Source organism: Panulirus ornatus, chromosome 68 (assembly GCF_036320965.1).
Source record: "Panulirus ornatus isolate Po-2019 chromosome 68, ASM3632096v1, whole genome shotgun sequence".
Lineage (NCBI taxonomy): Eukaryota > Metazoa > Arthropoda > Malacostraca > Decapoda > Palinuridae > Panulirus > Panulirus ornatus.
This window is the reverse complement of record NC_092291.1, coordinates 18413518-18428770: the sequence shown is the minus strand read 5'-3', so window position 1 is coordinate 18428770 and position 15253 is coordinate 18413518. Positions and strand designations below refer to the sequence as shown.

Genomic DNA, 15253 nt, shown 5'->3' with positions numbered 1-15253 from the left:
GTCGCTGTCTTCCTATGAGTCCATGGGGAAAATGAAACACAATATATATGTGTGTGTGTGTGTGTGTAAGTGGATGTGGCCTTTCTTCATCTTCAAGCTATTACCTCTGTAATTTGAACTTTTTACTCCCTCCCCTCTGCTTTTATAAAGAGGTGTACCTGCATTACTCCAGTCCTCAGGTACCTCACCTTGGGCCATACAAGTCTCACCTCCTTTTATAAGATATTCACGTGCAGTTGCATCTCTTGTTTTGTACTTATTTTTTAATGTTCATCATGACTCACTGCTCATGCCACCACATCCACTACTATTGTCAACAGTCCTTCAGAATATTCACTCATTTGTGTATCAGTTTTTTGTATTTCATCACATCCCATTTACTTCCCTCACTGTTGCTCCCATTTCTTCTGAAGTTCTTACAATTTTTATTATAAGTAGAGCACAGGAGTTTAGTAAAGGATACGGTTGTGCATGAAATGGAAAGATACAAATCCGGGTGAAGTTATGTAAACCCCAAATGCAAGATGATGGCAACCTGAAGATTATTTAGTTCATTTGTAAATCATAAGAAATAAGGGTCTAATGAAATACTCTTGTAATTTTCTTTTTCAATATACACAATTTTATATACAGTTTAAACAAAACTGTTATGTTTGTTTCTTCACAACAGCAATATTTTGTACAACCCTTGCAGCTATCGTCCTATAACTTGTAGCCTGTAAACAAAACAATGTATTATTTTAAGAAAAACCATATTCTCGCCACCTTTTAATCATACTCAACCATCATTACCATTTATATAGCATGCTCCTACCATCATTCAATTGTATTACTGATATTTTTATCGCCTAATTCAACATAGCAGAAAGCAGGCTCATACCCTTATCCAGGCTATATTAACCCCTTAACTCCTGAATTGGGTTTACTTTCCAGTCCTGTGAATCTTTGTTTGTCTTGTTGTTTAACTCCTTAATGTCTCTAGACAAATATTTTCACATCGAGTTTTACTCCTCTATTTCAGGGGTGCACACCAAGCCTGGCTGGTAGCTAAGGTGGGAGTCTGTGATAATTTCTCCCTTCAGTCAGTCATCCCCAAGTCATGCCAATGAGAGCACATTTTCATGAGTTTTCTCAGAAGGAAATTTAGCAGCTTTTTCTGCTAGATTTAGAGGACCAGGCAAAAGATAGTTTGTCTTAGGATCATGTGAAAAGTGATTTGGTGGACACTGATTCTTTCAGTATTGAAAGTTGACTAAAATTAGACAGGAAACGTCTTTCTAGCCTGCCTGACCTGGTGCGTATGATAATTTTAAAAATATTTGTACTTTAGCAGATGGGGAGAAATTACCAGTCAATAACACCAAGTAAAAGTAGAAAGGATTCACTTTAAAACAATATTAATCAGTAATCACTTTCATTCCGATTATGAAAGTTCTGTAAATGTTTCCGCACAAAGCACTTAAAAGTGTAACCCCATCGTAAGTCAAGGAGCATCTGTACAAAGAGAAACAGAGAGAGAGAGAGAGAGAGAGAGAGAGAGAGAGAGAGAGAGAGAGAGAGAGAGCATTAATGGGATGGTATTGATTAGGGCCTTAGTTGTCATTGCTGTCTCATTCAGATAGAAAAAAAAGTATTGCAGTATTGTCAAGGATGGGCAGGTGCTAGCAACACGGCAGCCATTTGTGGCAGAAACACCTTTTTCTGTTAGACCTTAGTCAACTTTTAATGCTGGGAGAGTCAATTTCCATAAAATCACTCTCCAAATACATCCTAAGACAGATCATCATTGTCGAGTAATTCAGGATCATCTGCCTGATCCACTAAATCTTGCTAAAAGCCACTTAATTACCTTCTTGAAAAACTCAGGGGAAGGTGCTGTCATTGCCATGGCTGGAAAATGATTGACTGTTGGGAAGAACTGTCACACACCGCCACTTCAGTAACCATCCAGATTCAGTGGGCAATCTTAATACAGAGGCATGAAACTCGGATGCCAAAATTTACAGTTGGAGTTGCCCAGCTCACTTAAATATCCATGTAGAGGAGTTTTATTTATATACTTATAGTTACTGCAGGACAGATATCTAGATGACTTTTCACTTGTGGTATAACCTTGAATAGTTGGAGTCCAGTAACATACTGTAAAATACTGGATGATCCTACACTAGTAGTCAGCATTTTGCATGGGGTAAAAATTTTTTTTTACTATAATGACTAACCTTTTAAATATAACCTTCCCAATATAGTCTCCAGATCCTGACAGAGCACCTCAATACTGTATCTGTAACTTATGATATCCATAATGATCTTCTTACAGAATCACAGCAAATTATTTGATGTAGCCCCTGCATCTAAATACCATGGCTTCTTATGAGATCCTGCAACCTTGTGCCATTGGACTGAAGTAATAATCTTAGAGATTTTCAAGGTTAGTATCCTAAATGCTGACATTAGTGTTAGTGCACATTTATGCAACTGTGTAGGAAGAGAGGAAAGTGATTGGTTCTCAGTGAATGTTGGTTTGCGGCAGGGGTGTGTGATGTCTCCATGGTTGTTTAATTTGTTTATGGATGGGGTTGTTAGGGAGGTAAATGCAAGAGTCTTGGAAAGAGGGGCAAGTATGAAGTCTGTTAGGGATGAGAGAGCTTGGGAAGTGAGTCAGTTGTTGTTCGCTGATGATACAGCGCTGGTGGCGGATTCATGTGAGAAACTGCAGAAGCTGGTGACGGAGTTTGGTAAAGTGTGTGGAAGAAGAAAGTTAAGAGTAAATGTGAATAAGAGCAAGGTTATTAGGTACAGTAGGGTTGAGGGTCAAGTCAATTGGGAGGTGAGTTTGAATGGAGAAAAACTGGAGGAAGTGAAGTGTTTTAGATATCTGGGAGTGGATCTGTCAGCGGATGGAACCATGGAAGCGGAAGTGGATCATAGGGTGGGGGAGGGGGCGAAAATTTTGGGAGCCTTGAAAAATGTGTGGAAGTCGAGAACATTATCCCGGAAAGCAAAAATGGGTATGTTTGAAGGAATAGTAGTTCCAACAATGTTGTATGGTTGCGAGGCGTGGGCTATGGATAGAGTTGTGCGCAGGAGGATGGATGTGCTGGAAATGAGATGTTTGAGGACAATGTGTGGTGTGAGGTGGTTTGATCGAGTAAGTAACGTAAGGGTAAGAGAGGTGTGTGGAAATAAAAAGAGCGTGGTTGAGAGAGCAGAAGAGGGTGTTTTGAAATGGTTTGGGCACATGGAGAGAATGAGTGAGGAAAGATTGACCAAGAGGATATATGTGTCGGAGGTGGAGGGAACGAGGAGAAGAGGGAGACCAAATTGGAGGTGGAAAGATGGAGTGAAAAGGATTTTGTGTGATCGGGGCCTGAACATGCAGGAGGGTGAAAGGAGGGCAAGGAATAGAGTGAATTGGAGCGATGTGGTATACAGGGGTTGACGTGCTGTCAGTGGATTGAATCAAGGCATGTGAAGCGTCCGGGGTAAACCATGGAAAGCTGTGTAGGTATGTATATTTGCGTGTGTGGACGTGTGTATATACATGTGTATGGGGGTGGGTTGGGCCATTTCTTTCGTCTGTTTCCTTGCGCTACCTCGCAAACGCGGGAGACAGCGACAAAGTATAAAAAAAAAAAAAAAAAAAAAATAAGATATTTTGCTTTGATAATCCAGTTATACAAAAAATTCCTCTAAATATTCTCCTCAATTATTATGTTTACCTGTTCCTGAAGTAAATCATCTTTAAGGATAAAAGCCAAGAGGATTAAGGGGACTCCAAAGATCAAAGACTTGCTGTTAAGTAATATAAGTGAAAAAAAAATTATAATCATATCTGCTACTGTACAAACCTTTAAATTTGTCATAGTGCATGTGCTCAGTTTATCTATTAATCACTGACTTACGTCAACTCATCCATCTATATCATCACCATCAATGAATCACTGACACACAAAACCTTTCCCAGTGCCTACAGTTCAGTCTCTAGTACTTCAGTTGTTTGTATACAATTACTCCAGGTCTAATTTCTATGAAATAATCCTGCTGTTATCCAGGATCTCTTTGTTATAGCTCCTATAATTCATGAAGAATCAGATTATTAAGCATACCAGGAAAGTTATGAGAAAAAACGGTGAAAGGTGGAGAAAATCATTTTGCTTTGGGTAAATGAAGACCAGGAAGTTTCAGGACAGATAGATCATATGTAGTTCATATCGGTGAAGATTGTGGAAGAGAAATTTATAGCAAAAAAGAAAAACTTCCATGCAGGATTCATGGAACTGGAAAAGACATACGAGTGCAGACTAAAATGCATTCTAGGGGTCCTAAATATTTATGGTGCTTGAGGGGAGTTGCTCGATGCAACAAAATCATTTTGCAAGATAGAAAATCATGTTGGAAAGTGGATATCTGGTTGAGCTAAGGTTCTGAAATGGGCATAGCATTGAGAAAGGGGGAGTTGGGATGTTATGTAGGCTTTTAATTGTGAATATCAATGAAGCAGTGATAGAGATGAGAGAAAGAAAAGGAAGCCTAATCATGAGCTGGATGGAAGGAACTAATCTTTATGACTAGCCTGTTTGCAAATAAGTCAAAAGTTGCTTGTGGAGAGTAAAAGGAAATTACAGGTGATAAGTGGGTTTTACCTGACATGAAAAAGAAGAAAGTAGAGGGTGAATTCCACTATGAGTTGGGTATGGTTTTTGAAATGAGGGAGCAAAACAGTAAACTTGCAAGTCAAATGGAATCAAGAAATCTACTGAGCTGAAGTGAAAGATGAGGATAGGTGAGGAACCAGTGGAAGAGGTTAAAAGTTTACTTATCTAGGATTGGTACCATATAATCATAACCAAAGTGAAAGAGCAATAAAAGGAAGAACTGTGAAAAATGGAATGGAGCAGACAGTCAAAGAAGTCAAGCTGTTGAAATGTGCTACTTTAGCAGGTGTGTATGTGTGTTAGCAGAGATTAAAGTGTATCAGAGGTGCGAAATGACAAAGATATATGCGTGATGTCACACAACAAGTCAAGAGAAACACTAAATTGGAATGGTCAAATGATGAAGATGCATGATGATAGGTTGAAGAAAATACACTTGAGTGAAGTAGAGGGAGGAGATGACAACCACTATCCTAAGAGGGGAAGGTGAGAAAGTACATTTGGGAGATGGGAGTATGCTAGTTGAATGGGAATAGGGCAGCTTAGACTTTTTTGTCATGGCTACAACTAGGGAGGTATATTACCAGTACTACCCAACCACCTGGGTATCAGGGAGATTAGTGAGGGCTGTGTAATAAGCCAGCATTTTAGTGGTTCCTAAGTCCCACTCCTCTGACCCAGGTAGATGTCTTTTCTTTCTACCTCACCCACATGTGGACTACTGGCGTTCTGTCCACAAACACACGATCTCACCTTGTCATACATTACACTTGACTGCACTTAATTCACACAACTCATTCTTTGTACCTCTAGATTTTCCTGTGGTAAGCATTATGCACTAGCCTTGCCTTTCGGTAAAATTGTGGGAGCAGTGGATAAAAGTAGCTGGTACACACATTAGGCAGGAGCATTAGATAGTAGTAAGCAGAAACATTAGGCAGGAGTATTAGGTAGTAGTAATCAGTAGGAACATGTGGTAGGAACCTTTGCAAACACTGCACTAGAGTTGCCCTCTGTCAGTGCCCTGCTAAGGGTGAGGCACTAAAGGCTTAGAAGCAGCACAGCAGTTCACTAGTTATGGAGACTATTGCCATGGTCACTCCCTTTAGGGAGTTCCAGCTGGGGAAAAGGTATCAGACATACAGACTGATAGATAATTACAACCCAGGATGAGTTCCCTGAGGGGAGATTGATAATTGAAATAAAGATACATAGACTTTAATAGTAAACATTTACCTGTGGACTATCAGGATGGGATATTATGATAGGCTGACCAGTATCTGCACCTCGTCTAATTTGTGTATTCAGTGGTACATCTCCAAGCACATCCACACCTGTAAACAAATAATGTAAACTTTAACATTCTTGACTTAATTCATTTTAGACCTTGCTTTAAACACATTAGAGAATTTTGACTTGACGGCTCATTACTAACAAAGCCGGTTCCCCTAACCTCACTACATCTGGATATGAAACCCTTGTTGGAATAAAGTAGACCATCATGTGTCAATCCCTTGACAGGGTTCATGGCATGTTTTAAATAGAAATGAGAGTTATCTGGGTGCTTTGTGCACTTCCTAAGTATTTTGGAACTTTTTTCTTTAATTTTCATCAAAGAATGGCCCCTGGTGAACTTTAAGGATTGAGCTGGCCATTTCCATGCTCAAACATAATAAAACAAGGATACAACATCTTCCTCTGCCCCTTATTCTAGCTGATTTATACATCTATAAAAAAAAGTGTTAACAGCAATTCATTATTGAAACCTCAATTACCACTAACAAATGCAGTTAGCCATTAATACACAATGTTAAGGGTCTGCCATTTTGACAGTGACCACTCAAACGTGATGCCAAGTGATTCCATCACTACTGCCGGGAACTCATTAGTAAGCACCTGCTGAGGCATAAAATTTTACAGGGCAGGTGGAATGGATGGTATATCTTCAACAACATTCTTCGTCTAGGTTAACAAGTAAGTTCTAAACTCAAAAGCTTTTTCTTTATACTTGACATTAAGCAAGGGACAAAGTTCTTCATAACTAACAGGGTAAAGTAGTCTACATCAGAGGAAAAGTCATATGCTTGACCTGCCCTTCAAATTAGTTCATCAAAACACAACATTCTATGGATACTGAGTTCCTCTTCCAAACACACAAAGGTAGTTTTGTGAGAATTTACATATAAGATTCAAAACTCATATTTTTTATTATTAGGGACATACACAATTATAGAATGATGCTGATATAATGCCACCAATTGGCAAAACAGGTGCATTGAAAGTTTACAACTGACACAAAGAAAATTTTGTATATCAATCATCATTAATTCCATTACCAATCCCATAGAGTGATCTCGGTACATACAGTTTTAACAGAAGCTTATGCCCTTATATTGGTAATGTTCATACATGTTCTTACACTGCAACATCCCATGCACTGTATGGCAGAAGTTCTATACTTTGCTAAGGAACTTAGGTCTACAATGGTTAACTGGTTTATGTAGGTAACAGAAAGGATTGCTAACCATGGTTTTAGCCTTACACTTTGTTGGGAGATTCATAATGATAACCATTTAATTAGGATCAATTGTAACATGTTATTCCAAGCATCATTACAAACTCCCTTCTTGAAATATCCCTGAGTAACAAGCATTCAAAGTAGAAAATCCAGATAGTAAATGACCTTCCTTAGAAATAGGGGCAGATCAGTTAATCCCACTTTGACCTTGCTGTTGATTCTCCACCCTACCACACAAGAATATCTACTTTAACCATCTTTTGCCTCTAAGAGCTGGGAAACCAATTGAATTGGTTTTATACTTCCCACTGTGTTAAGACACTATGACCAAGTGATTTGTAGCTGATATGGAATGTACTACATGTAACTTTTAACACAGCATCCTTGTAATGTAATGTTGGCTGGTGCTACTACAAAGTGTAATTTTCCTCAAACTGAGCTTATATGCTTGTCATAATACTCAACTCCACAGCAAAGTCTCTTCATAATTCCGTTATAAGATTACTACCTGAAGGTTACCTTAATGTCAGCTGTAAGCTTGCTGGAGAACTAGAATCCTCTGGTTTCCTTTCCTTAAACTGCTCACAATGTGCACAATCAGAAATACATGATTTTAGATGAGAGTACCTGTACTTATGTTGAATTCATGCTCTGTGAAAACAATTAGTTATCAAATACTTGCCCCACCCTGCCTCATTGTATATGTACAAAAAGTTCTCTGTTGTAGAGACTGTGCCTGGAACATGGCTTCTACTGCAATCAGTGCAACACAAGCAAAAAGCATATTGTTGCCATCTATTGATAGTCATCAGTATAGTAGACTTTTATTTACACATGTGTTTTCAGCAAACTGCAAGAGTATTGTGCTACAAATGGAAAGGGGCACTGTAAAGTACAGTGTAAATAATTAAAGTTTGGTGCCATTTCACTTCATGTCCAAATAAGCCGTAGTTAAGGACTTTGGAACAATATATCCTCACCCTGCTGTCATGTCTAACATGGTGTTCCCTACTTTGAAAGAGGTGCACAGAGATCCTATTAGATACTGTAATTAACCATATTTGTATTTGTGTTCTTAGTGCTGTTCATCAGCACATTATCCCCTACTACCACATCTATGACTGACCTATCTCCTGGGCCATTTCTTGCACTCCATCCTTGCCAAATATATGTTCCTGATGTCCACATGCTGGGCAATGGAAGGCACTCATATTTTGAACAAGACCCAGTACAGGAGTGTGAACCTTGTGAAACATTTCTGCTCCTCTACGAGCATCGAGGAGAGCTATATCCTGGGGTGTAGAGACAATAACAGCCCCTAGAAAAATATCAAGTTCAGTCAGTTAAAATAATATGAACTATCCTAATGGGTTTAGGGATGTATGTCCCTTAAAGACATTGACAAATTTACTCAAAAAAATGAAATTTTAATTACAACAGTGCTTGAAACTTTCAACATGAGGTTCATTAGAGAATATCACATTATAAAACCAGTAGCTGCAGGAATTAACTTGCAATATTATGTGAAAGATAATATATAAATAATATATGAAGTAGAGAGGTACAAGAAAAATCTTCAAGAAATTCATTTTTTATCATGAATTTTCATCATAAAACAGATTGGAGATTGATCAGTTAAGGGATCTGAAAAAAAGCGAGTGAGATCTTCAAGGGCAGTAACGTAAAGGCAAACAAATATTTTATGAGACAAACAGTCAGAGGGTTAATACCAACCAAATAAACAAATAGTCCAAAATGTAACAGAAAACAGTATGTGATAAAAAGCACAAAAAAGAAAAAAAGCAATGATTAAGGAAAATATACAAGAGCTTAGAGAAATAATTACATGATCTGTTGAACCAGCTAAATGACTATACAAGCACAGTAATGTGAAACCAGAAAATCATAAAATCAGAGGAAATGATCAGCTTGAACAGAACTCAGTTTAGGGACCACAGAGAATTCCAGCCCTCTTCCTAAAGAAGAAGTAGTAATAGCAACCCTGATGATTATACTAAAGAGGCAAAATGTGAATGAACGCAAAATTACAGAACTTCACAAATGGTTTATATAACACGACTGCACTAAGGAGTATTTAAGCTAATATCTGACTAGTGCACCCTAGTCAGTTAGCTTGAATAAACACATAATAAATGTCTGAAAGAGTAATAAATTTTAACATACCATAACATCTGATCAATAATAATATAAATGAAGATCAACATGGATCTGTATCACAAGGAAGATGGCAAGGTAAGGAAAGAAAATGGAAGCTGATTTTCATCCAGTCATGACATCTAAGATATTAAACAAGTTTACAAGAGAAAGCAATGATTTGAACATTAAGGGTAAGATGGAAAAATGGATCAAGAAGTGTTTAACCACCAAAAATTCAAAGTATAGGAGTAACAAATGGAATCATGTCTAATGAAGAAGACATAAGTATCAATAATCTTTACAATAATGATAGACATTGACAGAGAAGTAAAACAAAGTATAACAAAGTACTCTGCTGATGACATTAGGGTAAGCAAAATAACAAGATCTGATCATATTTATGTCTACCTGTAACAGTCACCAACTGAGAAATGGAGAGTTGAGTATCACCAGTTCCTGGTGGTAGATCTAACACCAAGTACTTCAGGTTCCCCCACGCTGTCCGTAGCAATAACCTCTGTATTGCAGACATCACCATGGGCCCTCTCCACACAATTGCTGCCTTCTCTTCAACCAAGAACCCTATCGACATACTGTATAAAAAATGCATTAAACATAAATTCTTCAAGGAATAAATAGAGCAAATTTATGAGTGTCAATATATAATTTCAGTAATGCAATAAGGAGCATTGAAAAGAATTAAGTAAAGCAAATTCAGTTTTGAGACTAAAAAATCGCATGGCAATCCACCAAAATTATTTTGCCTCGATCCTTCATTTCTTATTTACTCCCACATTTAAATGGTGCCAACATTTCATCAAGAAGGGTAAGCTACTGTAGGAACTTTGAGACCACTGGCCCTCGTTACATCAAAGCCAATAATACCTCAATGTCTTTGCCACAGAGCTGATCTTGCATATCTTGGGTGTCAACTGAGATTATTATCACTGTACTATGGTGCACTCTATAAATTCAACATACAACAGAGTAGCATAGGGCACTCTTTATGAATTCATTGTACAACAGAGACAAAAAGTTACCTATGTAACAGGTACCTCAATCTCTTTATTTAACCAAATATTGTTTTCTAAAATTGAGTTGATTTAGATGCTGTAAAATAGAAAAATCTAACTAATTGATGAAATAAATATCATATAACAATTAAAAGTTACTATATATTAAATGTTCAGTACAAGTATTTTAGTATCTTACAATAATTACTGTATCATTTAACAAAATTGACAAAAAAATTCCTGATTATGATAACTGTAGTAATAAGAATATGACCATTACATTTACATCTAAACTTACAAATTTGAAACTGTGAAAGTCCTCTTATATGCAGATGACCTCACTCACATAATATCACCCCAACACTACTCAAGTAACAACTAACATGCAACATTACATCACAAAGTCTGCAACCCTACAGAAATCCACCACCAACCTCATAAACCTGGACAGACAAATCCTATCAACACCCTCCTCTAACCCTGAATGGTCAATCAATTTCACTCATGGGAACTCCAACCAGACTAAGTATCAAATAAGACACACATTACATTTACTCTCTACACCACAAAAATGAACAAGATCATAAATTAAATTCCTTCAAAACACCTGCTGGCACTATTTTTGGACCAAGGAAATGAACCTTTTAGCATCATTTACACAGTTAATCTATTCTACACTAAACTGTGCCTCATCTGCCTGGTCATCTAACCCATCAAAAGCAAACATAACAAAACTGCAAACCACTTAAAACAAGACCTTCATAACCACAAACCTCAACACCTGCACTACGTAACAAAATATAATCTCGCTCAACATCCAATTCTTTTGCAAGGGCCTGGACCCCTCCAATCTAAACCATATCACAGCTAACCATCACCCTCCAAGAAAAAAACAAAAAACTTTCCCTGCTTCACACTTTGATAAGTTCTTCATACAGATCCCCTCCCCGACACACATAACTGACTAAACATAAACACACACACTAATAACCTACCCTTAAATTTTACCTCACCAGAGATACACCCATCTGAACTACACTTTCTTATCTGCATTCCAGACACCACTCATCTTTACAACAATACAAACACAGACTGAATATATTACAACAGTCATGCCCAGGATTTAACTTCCATTCTGGAGATGCTCACCTCACACAAACACATCATACCACCTGTGGTCCGACTCAGTGGATGTTGCCAGCCTTTTTTTACACAGCAGGAGCTCCACAGAAGGGATTCTCAAGGCAGGAAATAAAGTAGGTATTTCAGACACAGTTTCAAGGGATCACTATCTTTTATTTACATATAAATACCCTGTACATCTCTTACAAAGAAGCTCTATCAAAGAATTTAATAACAAACAAACCTGACCACTATAAAGCTAGTTTTCTTACCATTTAATTCCATAATTTGACAGGGGAATCATGTTATCATCTGAAAGAGAAGAAATAACAGTAACACAAAGACAAAAGAAAACTATTCATTCTTTTACCACAATTAGACTATATAACTTACATGAGAAATTATTTTCTTACAAGATTAATCTAAAACAAAATGCTAATATCTATACATATATATATAAAAAATATTGCTATTTCATTCCACATGAACTAAATGTTACTCACTCTTGTCTAATTCTGGTGATGCTGAAAGATTCATCATTCGAGGAATAGATGGACCAAAAACGTCCATATCTAGCAGGCCTACCCCTCCTTTCCCATCAACTTCTAACAAGGCTAGAGCTAAATTCACTGACAATGAATAAATTAATTAATATTAGGTAAAATTCAGTGTAACTGAAGGTTTAGCATAAAAGCGTCACTGTACCACAACTGTATTTAGAAAAATAATGTCTTTACAATTAGCACATTTGAAGGGATTAGAATACAGTATACATAACCAAGGATTCAACATAAAAAATTCTTTTATCTAGTCCTATTAAAGTTCAAGAAGTGTTTGTCAATGTTCATACTTTGCAATTCATCTAATAATTAAATTTTTAAAATAATTCTCAACTTTGGAAAGAATTACTGTGTATGGTTGTGGGCTGACCTTAACACATGCAATTCATCATATATTCTTTCTCTGTAAGGCCAAGACGTGAGCTTCTTTAGGAATACATTCTTAAACATAGTCAAGGTTAGCTTTTAAGGCCTACATCACACTTTTGTGTTACAATGAAATGAATCCATGAATCTTCAAATTTTTATATCAAGCTTCAAAAATACTTCACTAGGATTTGACATCAAACAAATATCCAGTATGTTAGATCTATCAAGTCATTACCTGCGAATTAAACTAATCATAGTGGAGGACAAGATCAATTACCATATGAACCAGTATTTCAAATCACCTCTATTATGAAAAAAAAGACAGCAGTATATATACTCCCCTCATTCTTTCTCTCCGATTACATGCTTGGAACAAAAGAAATATTTAAAAGAAAAACTGATATATGGTTGTCAGTTCCAGATGACCAAAGGATTAATAATTATGTAATGATTATAATGGTAGAGAAAAACTGTCATTATAGGCATGCTTTTTAATTAGTTTCTGCAGATCATTATCAACCATTCCCTTCACGTACTGTATCTTTGTTTGACTTCCATATCCCTCAGTCTCTCTACTTTCCTAAGAGCTCACAATTTTTTATCTCAATATCCTAAAACTCTGGCAACCATTCATAAAAATAGATATCTGCTTCGAATCCAAAAGTCTAACATTTCTCAGACAAATACAGGAGATACCTGCTGTGGTTGATTTCCCAACTCCACCTTTTCCTGAAGCCACAACAATAATATTTTCAACATTGGGAATATCTAAACGCTTGGGCAGACCACGTTTCATCAGTTCCTTCTGGTGGTCTGTAAGTTTACCTTTCTGGGACTGGATACCCTGTTTAAAAATGAAAGAGAAAATTACTACTTTGGGACTAACAATAAAAGAACCAAATTGTGGTTTATCTTTTCAATAATATCTCATCATCAGTCCATGGTGTTTTACAAATAATGATCTGCCATTTTTTAATGTTCATTATCATCATTATTACCAGCAAAGAAATATCAGCATTTATACAGGTAATTGGTAGTTAGCAGAGCATTATACAGCAATGTGCATATTAAGTTGCAAATTCACAGTGGTAACTATTGGAATCTCTGAAAATTAAGTATTGAATACATTATGTCTACTTCCAGTGACATAATTATCACAGCCACTGCTGCCTGTAAATATTGCACAACAAATGCAATAATCTTCCCATAAATTCATTCCATTACTCAGTTGATCTCCATTCTCAAGATCCACAAGGCCAATCCATCTTACAAATACAACACATTAGTTATGTCATTTTATGTACCGATATTTTTTCCTATTTTGTATACGTTGACCAGAACACCTTAATAAGGTCTCCGGTATTCAGCATGACACCCAAACACTTTATTGTCTCATTCTCAAGCAGGAAGTGACTTAACTAAAAAGCATCTTATCTTTTCCTTTTAATGATTAACTTGTCCGCAATAAGAAGTAAAACAAATCATCTCATATGAAACAAATGAAAGCAATGTCCTTATTCCTGAGCATGACTTTTTATAAACATGAATACAAGTCTATGAACCAAAGGGACTCCAACTGAATTACAATGCACCACTTTGCTTCATTTTGCCAAAATCTCTCTGGAACATAATAAGAGACTATTATGATACACTAAAATGAGGTTTTCAACAAAACATCTTACAGAATCTCTTTGTGAACCAGTAAGTACATATGAGAAAGAACATCAAGTAACTTAAGCAGTTCAAGATGCAGGTATTATATAATACAGCATCCTAACCCAGTCTGCAATATATATATATATATATATATATATATATATATATATATATATATATATATACATATATATATATATAAGGACTACATGTAATAAGTATGAGAAAGAATAAATGGATGGGTTCTAAAGGGGAACTATCAGTTTTCTAGGTAAATATGTTAGGAGACATTACTTGCTCATTTTTTAAAAAGGAGTAGAACTTGGGGATATATATTTGAAGTGTTACAATCTAAATTTGTCTTATCAATGCTGAGCTTCTAACGTTTATATTATGAGTCAATAACTGGTGACAAAAAAGGGCTGAGATATGTCTGTGGTAGCAGAAATTAACCAGCCCACACGAGATGTCTAAGGGGATCCCACAAAATGGTGAGGTTAAATGAAGTTCTTATAGGGTCTTTTATTTTCAGGAAGTGTTTCCCTTACATTTCATACATTTTCACTTTTGAATATAGTTCCACTATCAAAACCTACTGCTGGAGGGTTAAATCATCCTCAAAATCAACCCCCACCCCATCCACCAAGTCCAAATCACTTTTACTCATTGTAAATGTACTAATACTTTTTTTGTTAATTCTGTAGTGTTCCTGTATTGGAATTTTCCTGAAGTTATTGTCAGGGGGAAACAAGCATACATGCCAAAATTAGGAGGACAGTACTTACAAATGGATCCTTGTGACCAGAAAAATGCCGCATATATAAAAAATTCTGAATTGTCCTTATAGAATTCATTCTTAGTTTGAATATATCTTTGACTATAGCAGCCATTTTCCTTTCCTTTTTCTTGTTGGCAAGTTACGTATTTACCCGGTTATATCACGTTCTCAAGCTATGGCCATTTACAAGAAATGGGCAGGGAAGACAAGTTTAGATTATATTAGGTTAGGTTTCATAAATGGGACGCATAAAGACATTCAGATTCAATGTGCATTTGGTCGTCTGATGTCTGGAAGGTGTCACTGCCGGACGAGCGACTCAGCTGGTCGTATGTAAACACTGAGCACCACTCACGACCCTCCTAATGTTTACAAACAGACAGCTGGGTTATTTTCACAGGAGAAACTAAGACTATATCTGTAGA

At 36.6% G+C, this 15253-nt stretch overlaps 2 protein-coding genes across 2 annotated transcripts in view; one reads left to right on the top strand and one right to left on the bottom strand.

Annotated features, from left to right (window-relative positions):
* Positions 1–6628, top strand: part of LOC139747303 (store-operated calcium entry regulator STIMATE-like) — a 36348-nt gene extending 29720 nt beyond the window's left edge. The window contains exons 8-9 of the transcript XR_011712370.1: positions 2318–2428; positions 6489–6628. The gene's annotated coding sequence lies outside the window, so the exon portion shown is untranslated. The remainder of the gene's footprint in view (positions 1–2317; positions 2429–6488) is intronic.
* On the bottom strand, positions 594–15202 carry Nubpl (NUBP iron-sulfur cluster assembly factor, mitochondrial). The gene is made up of 8 exons (XM_071659445.1): positions 14836–15202; positions 13091–13238; positions 11969–12094; positions 11738–11777; positions 9739–9923; positions 8300–8491; positions 5892–5989; positions 594–716 (listed from the first exon to the last, which is right to left on the bottom strand). The coding sequence occupies exons 1-8, from the start codon at positions 14938–14940 to the stop codon at positions 648–650; spliced, it is 963 nt and encodes a 320-aa protein (XP_071515546.1). The 5' UTR covers positions 14941–15202; the 3' UTR covers positions 594–647.
* Between the last annotated feature and the right edge of the window lie 51 nt (positions 15203–15253).

What these genes read in the sequence shown, in the direction of transcription:
- Nubpl (XM_071659445.1), bottom strand. Translation starts at nt 14,940, where the DNA reads ATGGCTGCTATAGTCAAAGATATATTCAAACTAAGAATGAATTCTATA. An exon ending in ATCACCAGAATTAGACAAGA is followed by an intron (nt 11,778 to 11,968) that starts GTGAGTAACATT and finishes CTTCTCTTTCAG; the next exon opens with ATGATAACATGATTCCCCTG. An exon ending in TCAGTTGGTGACTGTTACAG is followed by an intron (nt 8,492 to 9,738) that starts GTAGACATAAAT and finishes ATATTTTTCTAG; the next exon opens with GGGCTGTTATTGTCTCTACA.